The sequence below is a fragment of the Oncorhynchus mykiss genome, chromosome 2 (genome assembly GCF_013265735.2).
Source record: "Oncorhynchus mykiss isolate Arlee chromosome 2, USDA_OmykA_1.1, whole genome shotgun sequence".
NCBI lineage: Eukaryota > Metazoa > Chordata > Actinopteri > Salmoniformes > Salmonidae > Oncorhynchus > Oncorhynchus mykiss.
In genome coordinates, this window is record NC_048566.1 from 25448037 (window position 1) to 25461793 (window position 13757).

Genomic DNA, 13757 nt, shown 5'->3' on the forward strand with positions numbered 1-13757 from the left:
TTGGTGTTGGGCTAAGATTGCCTGGTGTTGGGTTAAGATTGCTTGGTGTTGGGTTAAGATTGTTTGGTGTTGGGTTAAGATTGCCTGGTGTTGGGTTAAGATTGTTTGGTGTTGGGTTAAGATTGCTTGGTGTTGGGTTAAGATTGCTTGGTGTTGGGTTAAGATTGCTTGCTACATTACTCCCTCTCTTCAGGAGAGCGTGTCCCCACGCTTCTCTATAGAGCTTGCCAGCTTGTAGTCCTAAAACCCGGAAATAAGTTACCTCTGTTTTTCCTTCAGCCATCCCTATGTGAAAAATGAAATTGGGAATGAATAGAGTTTTAGAATAAACTGCAAAAATAAGGTCTGAGGTTAACACATGCTTAAGTTTTGTTCTATGAGATAATAGCAGTCGGTTAACATGACCTTTATGAATTATGAATCCTTTATGTGCTTTGTGTTGTTTATCATTACATAAATTCTTCAAACATAAAATCTTCTAAGCCTGTGTTTACCACAGATCTTATTTTTAGCCTTTATCCCAAAACCCTTCGAAAATGCCATTAATTCTCCCCATAGGCTTTGTCCAACGAACCATACCCACGGGAAGTAGGGGTTGCTGAGGGTGCTGAGGCACCCCCTGAAAAATCAGAAGAATAAAAATAATACAATCTTTTTTTTTTCTAATTAAAAAAATATTTTTTTACCAAAGTTGTACAATGGGCCTTTGCTTGTATTAGCAAACCAATATAGACGCCTGTAGAATGGGCCAAAACCTTTTTACAGCATCTCTGCTTTGGCAAAAAAGGTAGTTGTTTAACTAAGAAAAGTATCTTGCAGGACTCAATAGTTTAGTACATTGTACATAGGCTTGGCATCTAGGTTTGTACCTGTGGACTTCACATCACCTTGAAGAAAAACAATGCACAATACAGTAATTGAGCATATTGGGACGACAAGTGAATTATGATGATGTGATGAAGTGGTTCAGTTGGTAGAGCATGGCACTTGCAATGTTAGGGTTGTAGGTTCAATTCCCATGGGGGACCAGTATGAAAACCTATGAACATTGATGCACTCATTACTGTAAGTCGCTCTGGATGAGTGTGTGGGAAAGGAACAAATAGACCATTAAGTTCTCACATAGAATGAAGTATTTCAAGAAACTGAAAAACATATGAACAACAGTTTTTTTCTTTTCCAGAAGTATCATCAGATTAACTGTTTTATACAGATAATTATCAGACTCAAGTTACAAATGCTGGTAAATACTCAAATACATTTAGTTAAAAACAATTCACAAAAGTACTCCACTGGGCCTTTACTAGTCCTGTATTAGCGGACAGATATAGACATTTTCAGCGCAGCCAAATTGCTGCACCCCCACCCACAAACTACTTCCCGCGGTTATGCAACGAAACATAGCAGAGTTAGTGCTTACAAAAAGACACCATTACTGTTTCTCTCCATATCAAGTCTCTCAAGTATACACACCTCTATGATGACCTCACTGGCGCCATCCCACCTCTGACACCAATGTAGTGAACCGGGACTAAAACCCAGGTCCAGCGACTGTCAATGCAACACCTTAACCGTTACACCATGAGGTCCAAACCCATTGACAAGGTTGCTAGGTGTTGGGTTAATTAAGGTCGCTACATTACCCCCTTTCCTTCGGGAGAGCGTGTCCCCACACTTCTCTATACCAAGTCTCTCGTCACGTGTACACACCTCTCTGATGGTCTCACTAACAAATTTAGAGGTAGCCCCAACTGGAACTTGAACCCTAGTCCAACAACTGTCAAGCCAACACCTTAACCATTACAGCAAGAGGTCTGAATCTCTTGATGAGGTTGCTAGGTGTTGGGTTAAGGTCGCTACAACATGAACGGCAAAGAGCATTCATTTAAACAGTGACATCTAAGAATATGTCTGAATCTTTAAGAACCAAAGGTGAAACAGACACTGGCCAAACAATTAACCAAAGCAATGAAAGGCAACTCATCGATACAGTTATGTTGGAGCAACAAATGACTATTCTGACTATATGACTATTCTGAATTAAATTTGTCCTGGAAACAAGGCACTAACGGATAGAGTTTAACTTCTTTAATCAAATCTCTGGTAGGCTTATTGTAACAGTAAATACATAGGCCTCCCTTGGCATCATAAATGAAAAGTGATCACTAAATTGCAGTCCAGCCTAATTGTCAGTGGGGGAAAAAGGCCTACTATGTTTCCAGGTATTTGATCTTAGTTCACTCCATTGGAGGGCAGTGTTGAGCTGTGAATACTTCTCTGTGTGTCCTCCAAAATTGTGAATCTGTGGGCTGTCACCATGAGAGAACAGTGGTAATCTAATAGACTCCCTTGGAGGTCAGGACAGATCCATTTAAACTCTGTTCTCACCTTCCTCCTCTCCTCACTGTCCTTTCTCTCTCACACACTCTCTCTCTCAGTCACACACACTCATACACCCTCATACACATGCACACGCACGAGCACACACACACACATGCACACACACACACACACACACACACACACACACACACACACACACACACACACACACACACACACACACACACACACACACACACACACACACACACACACACACACACACACACACACACACATCATATTCATCAGCTTTTGTCAAGGATACCAGGTGTTGTGCTTCAGGATGACATGTCTTTCCATAGCAAATGGACACGTTCCCTGTTCTAGTTTCAGTGACATTTCCATGCTTAACACACAGGTCTTCTGAGAGCAAGGCAGGACCACCTCCCCTCCCACCACGGTTCACTGACACATACTTCTACCGAGGCAAAGTATTCTCACTGCTCAACCCAATAGAGACAAAGACAATTTCAGACAAAGAAAAGCAGAGCTTAATTTGAGGTGATTACGTCCCGATTGGATTAAATAACTTTTAATTAAAATTGCTAAGTGCAGCTAGGGCCTTTGAATTGCAAGGTTTTGGGGATGGGGAGACTGTCTCTGCATGTAAATGAGATTACTCAGTGCTCGATATGAGAACTTTGAGGAGGAGAGAACTAAAGAGTCTTAGGAGTGGTTTATTCAGTGTAATAGAGTTATATAGCGTGTAATCTATGTTATTTTTCTCCCTATTAAAGGGACGTATTAATTCTTAAGTGACATGGTTGCATGCAAAACGCCCTGTGAAGTTTAAATGACAGATATACAGGACAGTACTCAAGCTTCAGCACTTGAATCAGGTCATGATATTGCTCTTTGGCTGGAAATATCAAGTGGCCCTGAATGATGAGCCTCACTATAGAGGCTGGGCCCTGAATGATGAGTCTCACTATAGAGCCTGGGCCCTGAATGATGAGTCTCACTATAGAGCCTGGGCCCTGAATGATGAGTCTCACTATAGAGGCTGGGCCCTGAATGATGAGCCTCACTATAGAGGCTGGGCCCTGAATGATGAGGCTCACTATAGAGGCTGGGCCTTGAATGATGAGCCTCACTATAGAGGCTGGGCCCTGAATGATGAGTCTCACTATAGAGGCAGGGGCCGGGAGTCACATTAGAGATGATATTATGGTAACAATGCAATAACACATGACCTTAGCAACCCCGGAGGCAATCAGAGACGCATGGCATGTCCCTCCCTCTCAGCCCGCTCATCATCCATGCCATCTCTGCTGCATTACAGCCTTGATAAATACAGAGAGGGATGGGTAAGAAGAGAACAGACCGGAAATTAGGGGAGAGCCAACATGCGAGCGAGTGTGTGACACTCATCACTCTCCCCCTGATCAGTTAAATTAATGTTTAATGCAGAGACATAGACATCTCAAGTGCCATTAGTACGATCGCCGGACCTGTCTGACTATGATAACTGAGTGAGTGATTAGGGGAGGAATGCTGGTTAGCGCGCCACTGAAGCTGCTCTCCTCTCTTCTTGTCTGCCCCGGTTCTGATGTAAATGCGAGGACAACTCACCGCCCTAACGAAGACGCTGTTCTCTCCTGTCACTGGGTGACATTGGGATCTCTCTCTCTATCTCTGACTCACACTACTAACTGGACAACCGTTTCTACTGCCCTCCCATGCCACCCTATGCCCCCCACCCATATTAATTCTGATTCATATCCATACATAATCTGTTGATTCTTTAGAGGAGGGGAAGTGGAGGGTGTGAGGCGTTGTGTGAGGTGTGAGGTGTCTTTTTTCTGTACCCCCCACATCCTGTTTTTGATTTATGGAATTAAAATACACAGAGAATCTATTAGGTTCCCCAGAACTTTACTGTTTGAGAGACTGCAATGCCTCAATCCTGCATGATTGTCCCTGGTCAGATCACATTGGATTAATGAGATGGCTTTGGGTTACTTCCCCAGGTTGGCCAGACAATAATAGTGTGAGAATCGCCTATGAGCAAAGAGCAAGAGGGAGAGGGAGATGGAGAGACTTTGCAGTGGTCATCCCAGAAAGAGGGATGCAGATTGGATTTCCTTTCTACCGCTGCCACAAAGGTATGCAAGCACACCTTTGTGTTTTCTAACAAACCAAAACCCTCATAAATTGATTGCAGCCATCATATCATCGTTGCAATGATAAATGATGTAATGACTGTTGTTATGCAATCATGATTACCATGTCTATATGGGAGGTCTGTATCTGCTCTCCTATCATAGTATGAGAGAACAAATCAGCAAAATACCAGAACCAAGCTCTCCAGGATATGTTTATACAGAATGTCATGGAATCTAGTTAAATGTAAATGAAGGCAGACATTAAGCCAGCATTTTAGTATCCACATTGTAATGTACATAGTGCTGTAGAGGAATGAGCCTCGTCAGAGTGAGAAGGCTAACGGTCCCTCCAGACATCACCTCCTTTATCCTCGTTCTAACTGAACGAGCCATGATTGATTAGCTCTCTCTGCCCATCCACTTTGGCAGAGAACACTCAAGCCTGGCGGATTCTCTTCATTATTTTCTCTCTGGGCACACCGCATAATGTCTGCCTACTGCTATCACTGTGAAGAAGATGGGTATAGGAAAACACAAAGGACTGGCTGATGATCCGGTGTGATAAATAGATGGAGATCTCCCTCCAGCCTTGTAATGACAGAGGGTCAAAACGTAGGAGAGACAGCCGGGCCCCACACACCTACCTACCTACTGTATATCTACAGGGCAGGCCTCCCCTGCCCCTGCACTGTATTGCAGGGGTTCTCAAACATCTACCTACTGTATATCTACAGGGCAGGCCTCCCCTGCCCCTGCACTGTACAGCAGGAGTTCTCAAACATCTACCTACTGTATATCTACAGGGCAGGCCTCCCCTGCCCCTGCACTGTACTGCAGGAGTTCTCAAACATCTACCTACTGTATATCTATAGGGCAGGCCTCCCCTGCCCCTGCACTGTACTGCAGGAGTTCTCAAACATCTACCTACTGTATATCTACAGGGCAGGCCTCCCCTGCCCCTGCACTGTACTGCAGGAGTTCTCAAACATCTACCTACTGTATATCTACAGGGCAGGCCTCCCCTGCCCCTGCACTGTACTGCAGGGGTTCTCAAACATCTACCTACTGTATATCTACAGGGCAGGCCTCCCCTGCCCCTGCACTGTACTGCAGGAGTTCTCAAACATCTACCTACTGTATATCTACAGGGCAGGCCTCCCCTGCCCCTGCACTGTACTGCAGGGGTTCTCAAACATCTACCTACTGTATATCTACAGGGCAGGCCTCCCCTGCCCCTGCACTGTACTGCAGGAGTTCTCAAACATCTACCTACTGTATATCTACAGGGCAGGCCTCCCCTGCCCCTGCACTGTACTGCAGGGGTTCTCAAACATCTACCTACTGTATATCTACAGGGCAGGCCTCCCCTGCCCCTGCACTGTACTGCAGGAGTTCTCAAACATCTACCTACTGTATATCTACAGGGCAGGCCTCCCCTGCCCCTGCACTGTACTGCAGGGGTTCTCAAACATCTACCTACTGTATATCTACAGGGCAGGCCTCCCCTGCCCCTGCACTGTACTGCAGGGGTTCTCAAACATCTACCTACTGTATATTTACAGGGCAGGCCTCCCCTGCCCCTGCACTGTACTGCAGGGGTTCTCAAACATCTACCTACTGTATATCTACAGGGCAGGCCTCCCCTGCCCCTGCACTGTACTGCAGGAGTTCTCAAACATCTACCTACTGTATATCTACAGGGCAGGCCTCCCCTGCCCCTGCACTGTACTGCAGGAGTTCTCAAACATCTACCTACTGTATATCTACAGGGCAGGCCTCCCCTGCCCCTGCACTGTACTGCAGGAGTTCTCAAACATCTACCTACTGTATATCTACAGGGCAAGCCTCCCCTGCCCCTGCACTGTACTGCAGGGGTTCTCAAACATCTACCTACTGTATATCTACAGGGCAGGCCTCCCCTGCCCCTGCACTGTACTGCAGGGGTTCTCAAACATCTACCTACTGTATATCTACAGGGCAGGCCTCCCCTGCCCCTGCACTGTACTGCAGGGGTTCTCAAACATCTATCCCCAGCTGTTCCATGTATTTGACCTGTTCCACAGCTAGCACTCCTGAAACAAATAGTCAACTAATCATCAAGCCCTTGACTAGGTGAATCAGGTGAGTTAGTTCAGGTTCTCTACAACCCACGTATTAATGATGAGAAATCCTCACATTACTCACTCCATCACATCTCCCCATCGCCACACACACAAATATTCTGTGAATTCCTGACGTTTTCCTTCAGATAAATCTGTACTAATCTTTACAGTCTATGCTGTCTATCTAGAATCACCCTCATTTGTACATTTTCCAAGAAATCTGTCTTTGGAAACTCATCAAAGGATTTAGCAATTGTCTCCCCTGCTGTTTGTTGCAGGGCCAGAAGAAAGCTCTGAGCGGAAAACTCTGTTTTAATATTTAATATTTCAGGAACCGCTGAGCTTTGTTTTATGGTGCTATGTATCTGTCAGTGTCCATAGGCAAATTTCATTCAAAGGGATTGGACTGTGCAACTAAACATTCACTCACCTACACAGTGTGAGTGTGTGTGTATGTCCATGTGTGTGTGTGTGTTCCACCCCTGTGTCTATGTGCAGTATGCCCATCATACCTCTATTTACTCCTGCAACCAACCATGTGTAGGATGTCTGGACTGATGTTTAGAAAATAGTCATCCCCACTTAGCGCTGTATTCATATTAAATATTAAATCCAATTTAAATACAAAATTGCCATATAAAATATTAACCGCAGTGTAAATATTTAATGCGAGCCCTTTACCATAGGCTGGTGTTCATTACCAAGCAGTATAGGTTTTAATGTTCTTTTCCCCAGGAGACGGTGTAGTAGACATTCTCATACTCAGACTGACCTGCAGGGGGAGAAAAAGGTCTGCTGCGAGAGGCCTGCCTCAAAAGAGATGGATAGAGAGATTGAGACTGAGGGGAGAAAGAGAGAGAGACGTAAAGTGTAGAATAGGCTACAATGTGTGCATCTCTCTGTGTGCATCTCTCTGTGTGTGTCTCTCTATGTGTGTTTTGCTCTCATAAATTCTAACAATATTTGAATGGGGCTGAAACCCTTAAAAAAAGGAACATGTTGGAGTTATGCTCCAGTTGTCATGTGGTTTGTGATGAAAAAGGGAAGTGTCTTAAAGAAGGCAATCCAATGACTAGGAGGTCTGCTCTAGAAACAATCTCATCAAACCTACCCGCACTGCTATTCTGCCCTCTACTTTCCAAGGAGAGAAGTGCCTGACTTACCTCTTTTTGTTTCTGTTTCTTGGATTTCGTGTGTAATCGTCAGTACACACTAACCAGTCTTATTCCAAGAGCCCTCAACCATCCTCTGTCCTTCACAGCCTGTCTACCCCCATATCCCCAACACGCTACGTGCATGTAACTATATCTATGAAATAAAGCAGTCCAGTGCTGTTCTCTCTGGAAGCTTTGGGATAGCTCACTTACCATTATGTCATTTGCACCTTCCTATGGAAATGTGTGCGGAACTGACATACCATCATCCCAGTGTATTTCTATTCAATAAAGCAGTCTCAACCTACATGACTATCCACAGCCATCTCAGCCATATTATATTCTCACCTCATATCATCCTACCACACATCGCCTAACTCTCCAAGACTCTAACCCATTATTTTGTCCATTAAAAAAACTTTATATCACTCCATGGCCCTATAACCCCACCTCTGATAGGCTTCATATCTGTGAGACAAGATTAAGAGAAAGAGAGGCATAAGAGTTAAATGAAGGATGAACTTGGGGAAAGACAGAGAGCAAGAGGGGGGCAGAGAAAGAGAGAGAAGTAAGTGAACAAACTAGCTTTACAGAGTGACTATAAGAAGGAGGAGAGAGAGATAGAGAAGAGAGAGAAGGGTAAGAGATGCACAGGCATGCAGCTCTTCAGAGGAGAAGAAGAGAGGCACATTAATCATTGGGAGACATCTGTTCATTCTGCCGCTTTAGAATTCTGTCAAAGAGCTGCTCGGAGTCAGACGGACTCCCCCCATCCGCCCAGGCAGCTAGTGCAGAAAGAGAAAAACCTGTCTCCTGTTAAGCATGGACAGACACATCAGAGCCATGTGCTCCTCCAAGCGCTGCCTTTAATCTGACTTGATTTAATTCTCATTTAGAGAGAACAAAAAGGGAGACAGAGGCACAGGGACGATGAGAGAAGAATATAATATGTAGAACATCACTGATCTGTCTCGTGTGTGTGTGTGTTTGTGTGTGTGTGTGTGTGTGTGTGTGTGTGTGTGTGTGTGTGTGTGTGTTTAATTCTGCCGGGTGTGTTCATGGTGTGTACACTTACATCTCACACATGAATGTAATTCATCATGTATTTATAGGAGCACACAGGCACGCACACGCACACACACACACACACACACACAAACACACACACACACACACACACACACACACACACACACACACACACACACACACACACACACACACACACACACACACACACACACACACACACACACACACACACACACACACACACACACACACACACACACACACACACAGAGCCCCATCAACACCTCAACAGTTTGTATTGATAGAAGCCCCCTATAAATGATCTGGCCACATTGGACTTATTTACCCATGGCTCTTTTCAGGAGCGCCATAACATTCTCAGTGGGAGTATCAAATCAAATCTGAATATGGCCTGAAGGAAAAGTACACCTGCAAAATTGGTGTCCTCCCTGAGGCAACATAGCAGAGCTCAAGATGAATGAGTAGAAGTCTTTCTCAGGTCTGGAGTTACTGTAGGAGTGTAGGGAGCTTCGGAGGAGAGAGAGAGAGAGGGTTGCAGAAGAAAGAAGGCTGTTTCTCCCTCATTCTACAATTGATCAAATTACATTCTTTCTTGTATTGTGTAATAGCTATAAAACTAGGATAGCATTTTTTCTTTACTGGGAAACAACTCAAATGTTGTCTATTAGTAAAATACAGAAATATGTTAAATGTAGAGTTGTGCCAATGTTTTAACTAATCTGTTTGGATAATGGTCAAAGGTCTGTACTGAGATTATGATAGCAATCCACAGACCTGAGTAGACTATTGCACTACATATTGTGCACTGGGATATTAAAACAGTCATATGGACATATGGTCTCACACTAAAACCATTACTCATGGTTGTTTCTCCTGCTATCCTTATTCATTTCAGTAAACATGCTATTTCTCATCCTCTATGAGCTGTTCATAGAGTCATTTTTATATCTTTAGCTCTCTATCCATTTTAATCTCTCTCTCTCTGTCTCTCTCTCTCTCTCCCCCCCTCTCTCTCTCTCCCCCCCCCCCCCCCCGATTACTCTCAGGGTGAGTGGAGAAAGTGGTGAATAGAGAAGTGTTAATTTTAAACGATGAACAGAAACTTAAGTGGTATATGTCAAAGGACCTGGCATTACACTGCAAAAGCCCCAGTAGAAACAACACCACCACCAAAATTTCCCCTTCAAGGTGGTGCCAGGCTTGGTTGAGCACAGAGCAGTGGAGGCTCCTCAGAGGAAGAAGGGGAGGACCGCCATCCTTAGTGAATTTCATAAAAATAAAACATTAAACAAGTAATCTTTTTTTTTTAGATAAAACTATACTAAATACATTCACGTCACCAATTAATTGATTAAAAACACTACAGTAGCCTCAACAGCACTCTGTAGGGTAGCATCATGGTGTAGCCGGAGGACTGCTAGTTTCCATCCTCCTCTGCATACATTGACTTCAATGCAAAACCTAGGAGGCTCATGGTTCTCACCCCCTTCCATAGACTTACACAGTAATTATGACAACTTCCGGAGGATATCCTCCAACCTATCAAAGCTTTTTCAGCATAAACTGACATGTTGTACATCCAATCAAAGGATCAGAGAATGAATGAAAATGAGAGAGAATGAAAGCATAAGCTACAGCTAGCATTGCACTGCACTGCTTAAAATGTGGTGAGTAGTTGACCCCAAAGAGAGAGAAAGAAAACAGTTTTGAACAAACAAATTCCTTCAAAAACGAAGGAGAAGCAAGTGAGCAAGATATAGCTATATTTAGTATTTTTTCACTTTCATTTTCACTTACTTAGCTTGAAAATGCAGCTAGCTAGCTAGTTAGCCTACTCAAACACTCGGCTCAAACAGAGAAGGATGCTATGTTACCTAGCTGGCTATGGAACTTTTCCAAGTCAAGGTAAGCTTTTGGTTGTATTAATTTATTGCCACCGGGGCCACCAGTGTAACTGCTAAACTGCTTGCAACACTGTACGTCATGATTGTAGTGGGTTTACTAATGCATTAGTTCTTGTAGCTATGGTGTTGACTTCATGTTAGCTAATATGGTGACCAACGACGTAATATGAATGTTTGGCTTGGAAAGGTTTTTTCGCTTCGCCTGATCACAGACAGCTGATGTGTTGTGCACTGAAGTACACAAGAGAAGGGAAAAGGTGAGAGGAGGAGAGCGCGTAGGTGTGATAAGGAATTATTGAACAATCTTTATACAACGATCTGGCTGCTATGAAAGTGAACTGCTTTTGTGTGTGATCCGCGGTTTATTCATTCTGCCGATTCTGTTGAAAACATTTCTTAAACGGAAGCAAACGTAACACAATGGGGATAAACATACCTGAATTTGTCCAATAGAAACTCTCGTTTGCAACTGTTGGACTAATAGTTACATCCTAGATCAGCTAGATGCAGGCAAGAGTGTGCAAGGTGGTATTGAATGTGTCAATGTATACGGAAAATTTGAGTATCATGTAGTAAGTAGCCTAAACCTATCAATGTTACTTTGAGATGGGTGAATGGAATATGAATGACAGTCATCCAATATGCTGTAATAGAAATAAGGCCTTGCTCATAAAAAAAATAATCGTCCTCCCTCAACTTGAAAGGAACCGACCGCCACTGGCATAGAGAACACTTTCACTCTGTGATCATCACTTCTAAAATTGTATAAGAAGTAGCATGAAACAATCGGAAACAACAACAAAAATATACCCTCTTTTGCATTACGTTCACATTTTATAGTCATGTTGTAGTCATCAGTTGAATCAACATCAATAGGAATGATTGAACAAGGACATTTGTCAATGTGCTAAACTGACCTGCATTATAGCAGACATAAATTAACTTGATTTCAGTGCACTCAGGATCGCAATGTTCTGTCTGTAAAAATGCATTTCTATAGCGTGTCTGTAAAGGAAACAGAAAGTTACAGTGAACACATCACCAATGAAGTCAGGTTGACATATTACAGGTTTAGTAATGCCATCAGGTTTGTGGCAAGAAAAACAACAGTGAAAAGCATAATGTACAGATTTTATATTCATACATCATATCATTGCAAGACAGCTGGGCTGTCTGAGAGAGGAGAGAAGATTGGGCCCGATCATGTAGGTCTTGCGTTGCTTGTAGTGCTCTGAGATGTAGATCTTGTCGATGTGATTGTTGTTCTGGTTGTACTTCACCAACACCCTGTCCTGGTTGCTGAGGAGGTTGTCCTTGTCGTAGTACCGCCTCACTTCATAGGGCAGGTTCTCTGCACCGTGGGAATGGAGGTTACCAATGGTGTAGTAGGTGTACAGGTTCTGGTCTTTCAGTTTGGGGAGTAACAGTTTATAGTTCTTGAACATATGGAACCCGTATGCTCCCTCCCTGGGGTCACAGAGAGACACCATGTTGTTGTCGATGCAGGTCTGGACATACCAGAGGAGTAGTTTGAGGCCGTGGCGAGGGGGCGGGGTCCCGAAGCCAGTCTTCTCCAGCTCTTCATTCGTGTCCAATGTTCTCAAAGCCGAGGCCAGAGTGACGGCCAATAGCAGTAGCAGGATGCATCTCAGGACGCTGGTGTGATTGGCCATGCTGAACACCAATTAAGGGTTATCTATGACAAGTGATTACATGTAAAATATTATAAATTCTTCCTAAACATAGTGACAAAATGTGCTTATCATGTATAAAACGGATAACATTTGATTATCGACAAAACTGTAGATATTTCCAAGAAAATCTCCATCTGTTTTTTATCCAGCACTAAAATGTATCAATTGCTCTAGTAAGTTCACTAGAATCTCCTTATTGCTCTAGTAAGTTCACTAGATTCTCCTTATTGCTCTAGTAAGTTCACTAGAATCTCCTTATTGCTCTAGTAAGTTCACTAGAATCTCCTTACCCCGCAATGTCGCTATAGGATGAGTCTGTAGGTTTAGCTTGCAGGTCTCTGCTCAAAGACTGTGGTATATGGTTGTGTTGGTCGCAGTGTTGCCCCTGACCCTTGCTGTAGCAGAGGAAGACCGGGTTCTGTCATGAGTGTTTGAGGGAGGGCTCATGTACTGTATACAGTGCATGCATCTGCTTACTGCATGAGAAGCAGGCCTGGGTTCAAATACTATATGAAATATTTCAGGTATTATGAGAGTTTGCTTAAGCCTGCCTGGATTGCTGGATGGACAGGATTTGCACTTTTACGCATACTCTAGGTTATATTGCGCATTGCAAGCTCAATCAAGCATATCTAAAGTACTTGAAATAATTTCAAATAGCATTTGAACCCAGGTCTAATGAGAGAGAAGAAATTAAAAAAGGAAGGTGAGAAAACAGCTGTGTTTTATAGATCAAAGTCAGCTCTTGTGAGAGCTGTCTACATCGGCATATACTGTTTCTCACAGGATGCAGTGGCAAACATTACAGGACTTCCTCTTTCACTTCTACTGATAAACATTATCCATTTGAAAGAACTTAACGCAGCGAGAGAGAGAGAGAGAGAGAGAGAGAGAGAGAGAGAAGAGTAGATACAGAGTAGCCTAGTGTGTATAGTACTGTAGGCCTATTACTGTGTCCATAACAGTTATTTAAATAGATGAAAAGAGTAAAAAGCCATTCTGTGGATTACAGGTTTTCATGAGTGACATTTCATTCTGTTACTGTATAATCACTCCCATTCTCCAGGTGCCATACTTCATTTTGTCTAACACCTTCAAAGGCCTGGAGGAATTATACACTACTGGCAAAGTACCATTCTACGGGATTAGAAATGACTTCATGAATATCGCGTTTTTTACAGCCCCGTGTTTGTATTTGTGCTTGTTTGCCTTGATAATATTCCTCCTCATTTGCATTTTATTTATTAATAAATAAACAAATGTGTTAGTGTGGATAACAGTGAGACTGGAAAACACATAACAACCTGGCTGAGAGTAGCATTCTACTTTCCCCTGGGGACAGAGAACATGACTGGGGTTG

General features: G+C 43.4%; 1 protein-coding gene across 1 annotated transcript; it reads right to left on the reverse strand.

Annotated features, from left to right (window-relative positions):
* Positions 1 to 11517: 11517 nt before the first annotated feature.
* si:ch211-198c19.1 (uncharacterized protein LOC100151013 homolog) lies at positions 11518 to 12846 on the reverse strand. Its single transcript, XM_021626064.2, has 2 exons — positions 12688 to 12846; positions 11518 to 12399 (listed from the first exon to the last, which is right to left on the reverse strand). The coding sequence occupies exon 2, from the start codon at positions 12374 to 12376 to the stop codon at positions 11849 to 11851; it is 528 nt and encodes a 175-aa protein (XP_021481739.2). The 5' UTR covers positions 12377 to 12399; positions 12688 to 12846; the 3' UTR covers positions 11518 to 11848.
* Positions 12847 to 13757: the final 911 nt, after the last annotated feature.

Bases quoted from the DNA above. Each gene is read 5' to 3' on its own strand.
- si:ch211-198c19.1 (XM_021626064.2), bottom strand. From the start codon at position 12,376: ATGGCCAATCACACCAGCGTCCTGAGATGCATCCTGCTACTGCTATTG.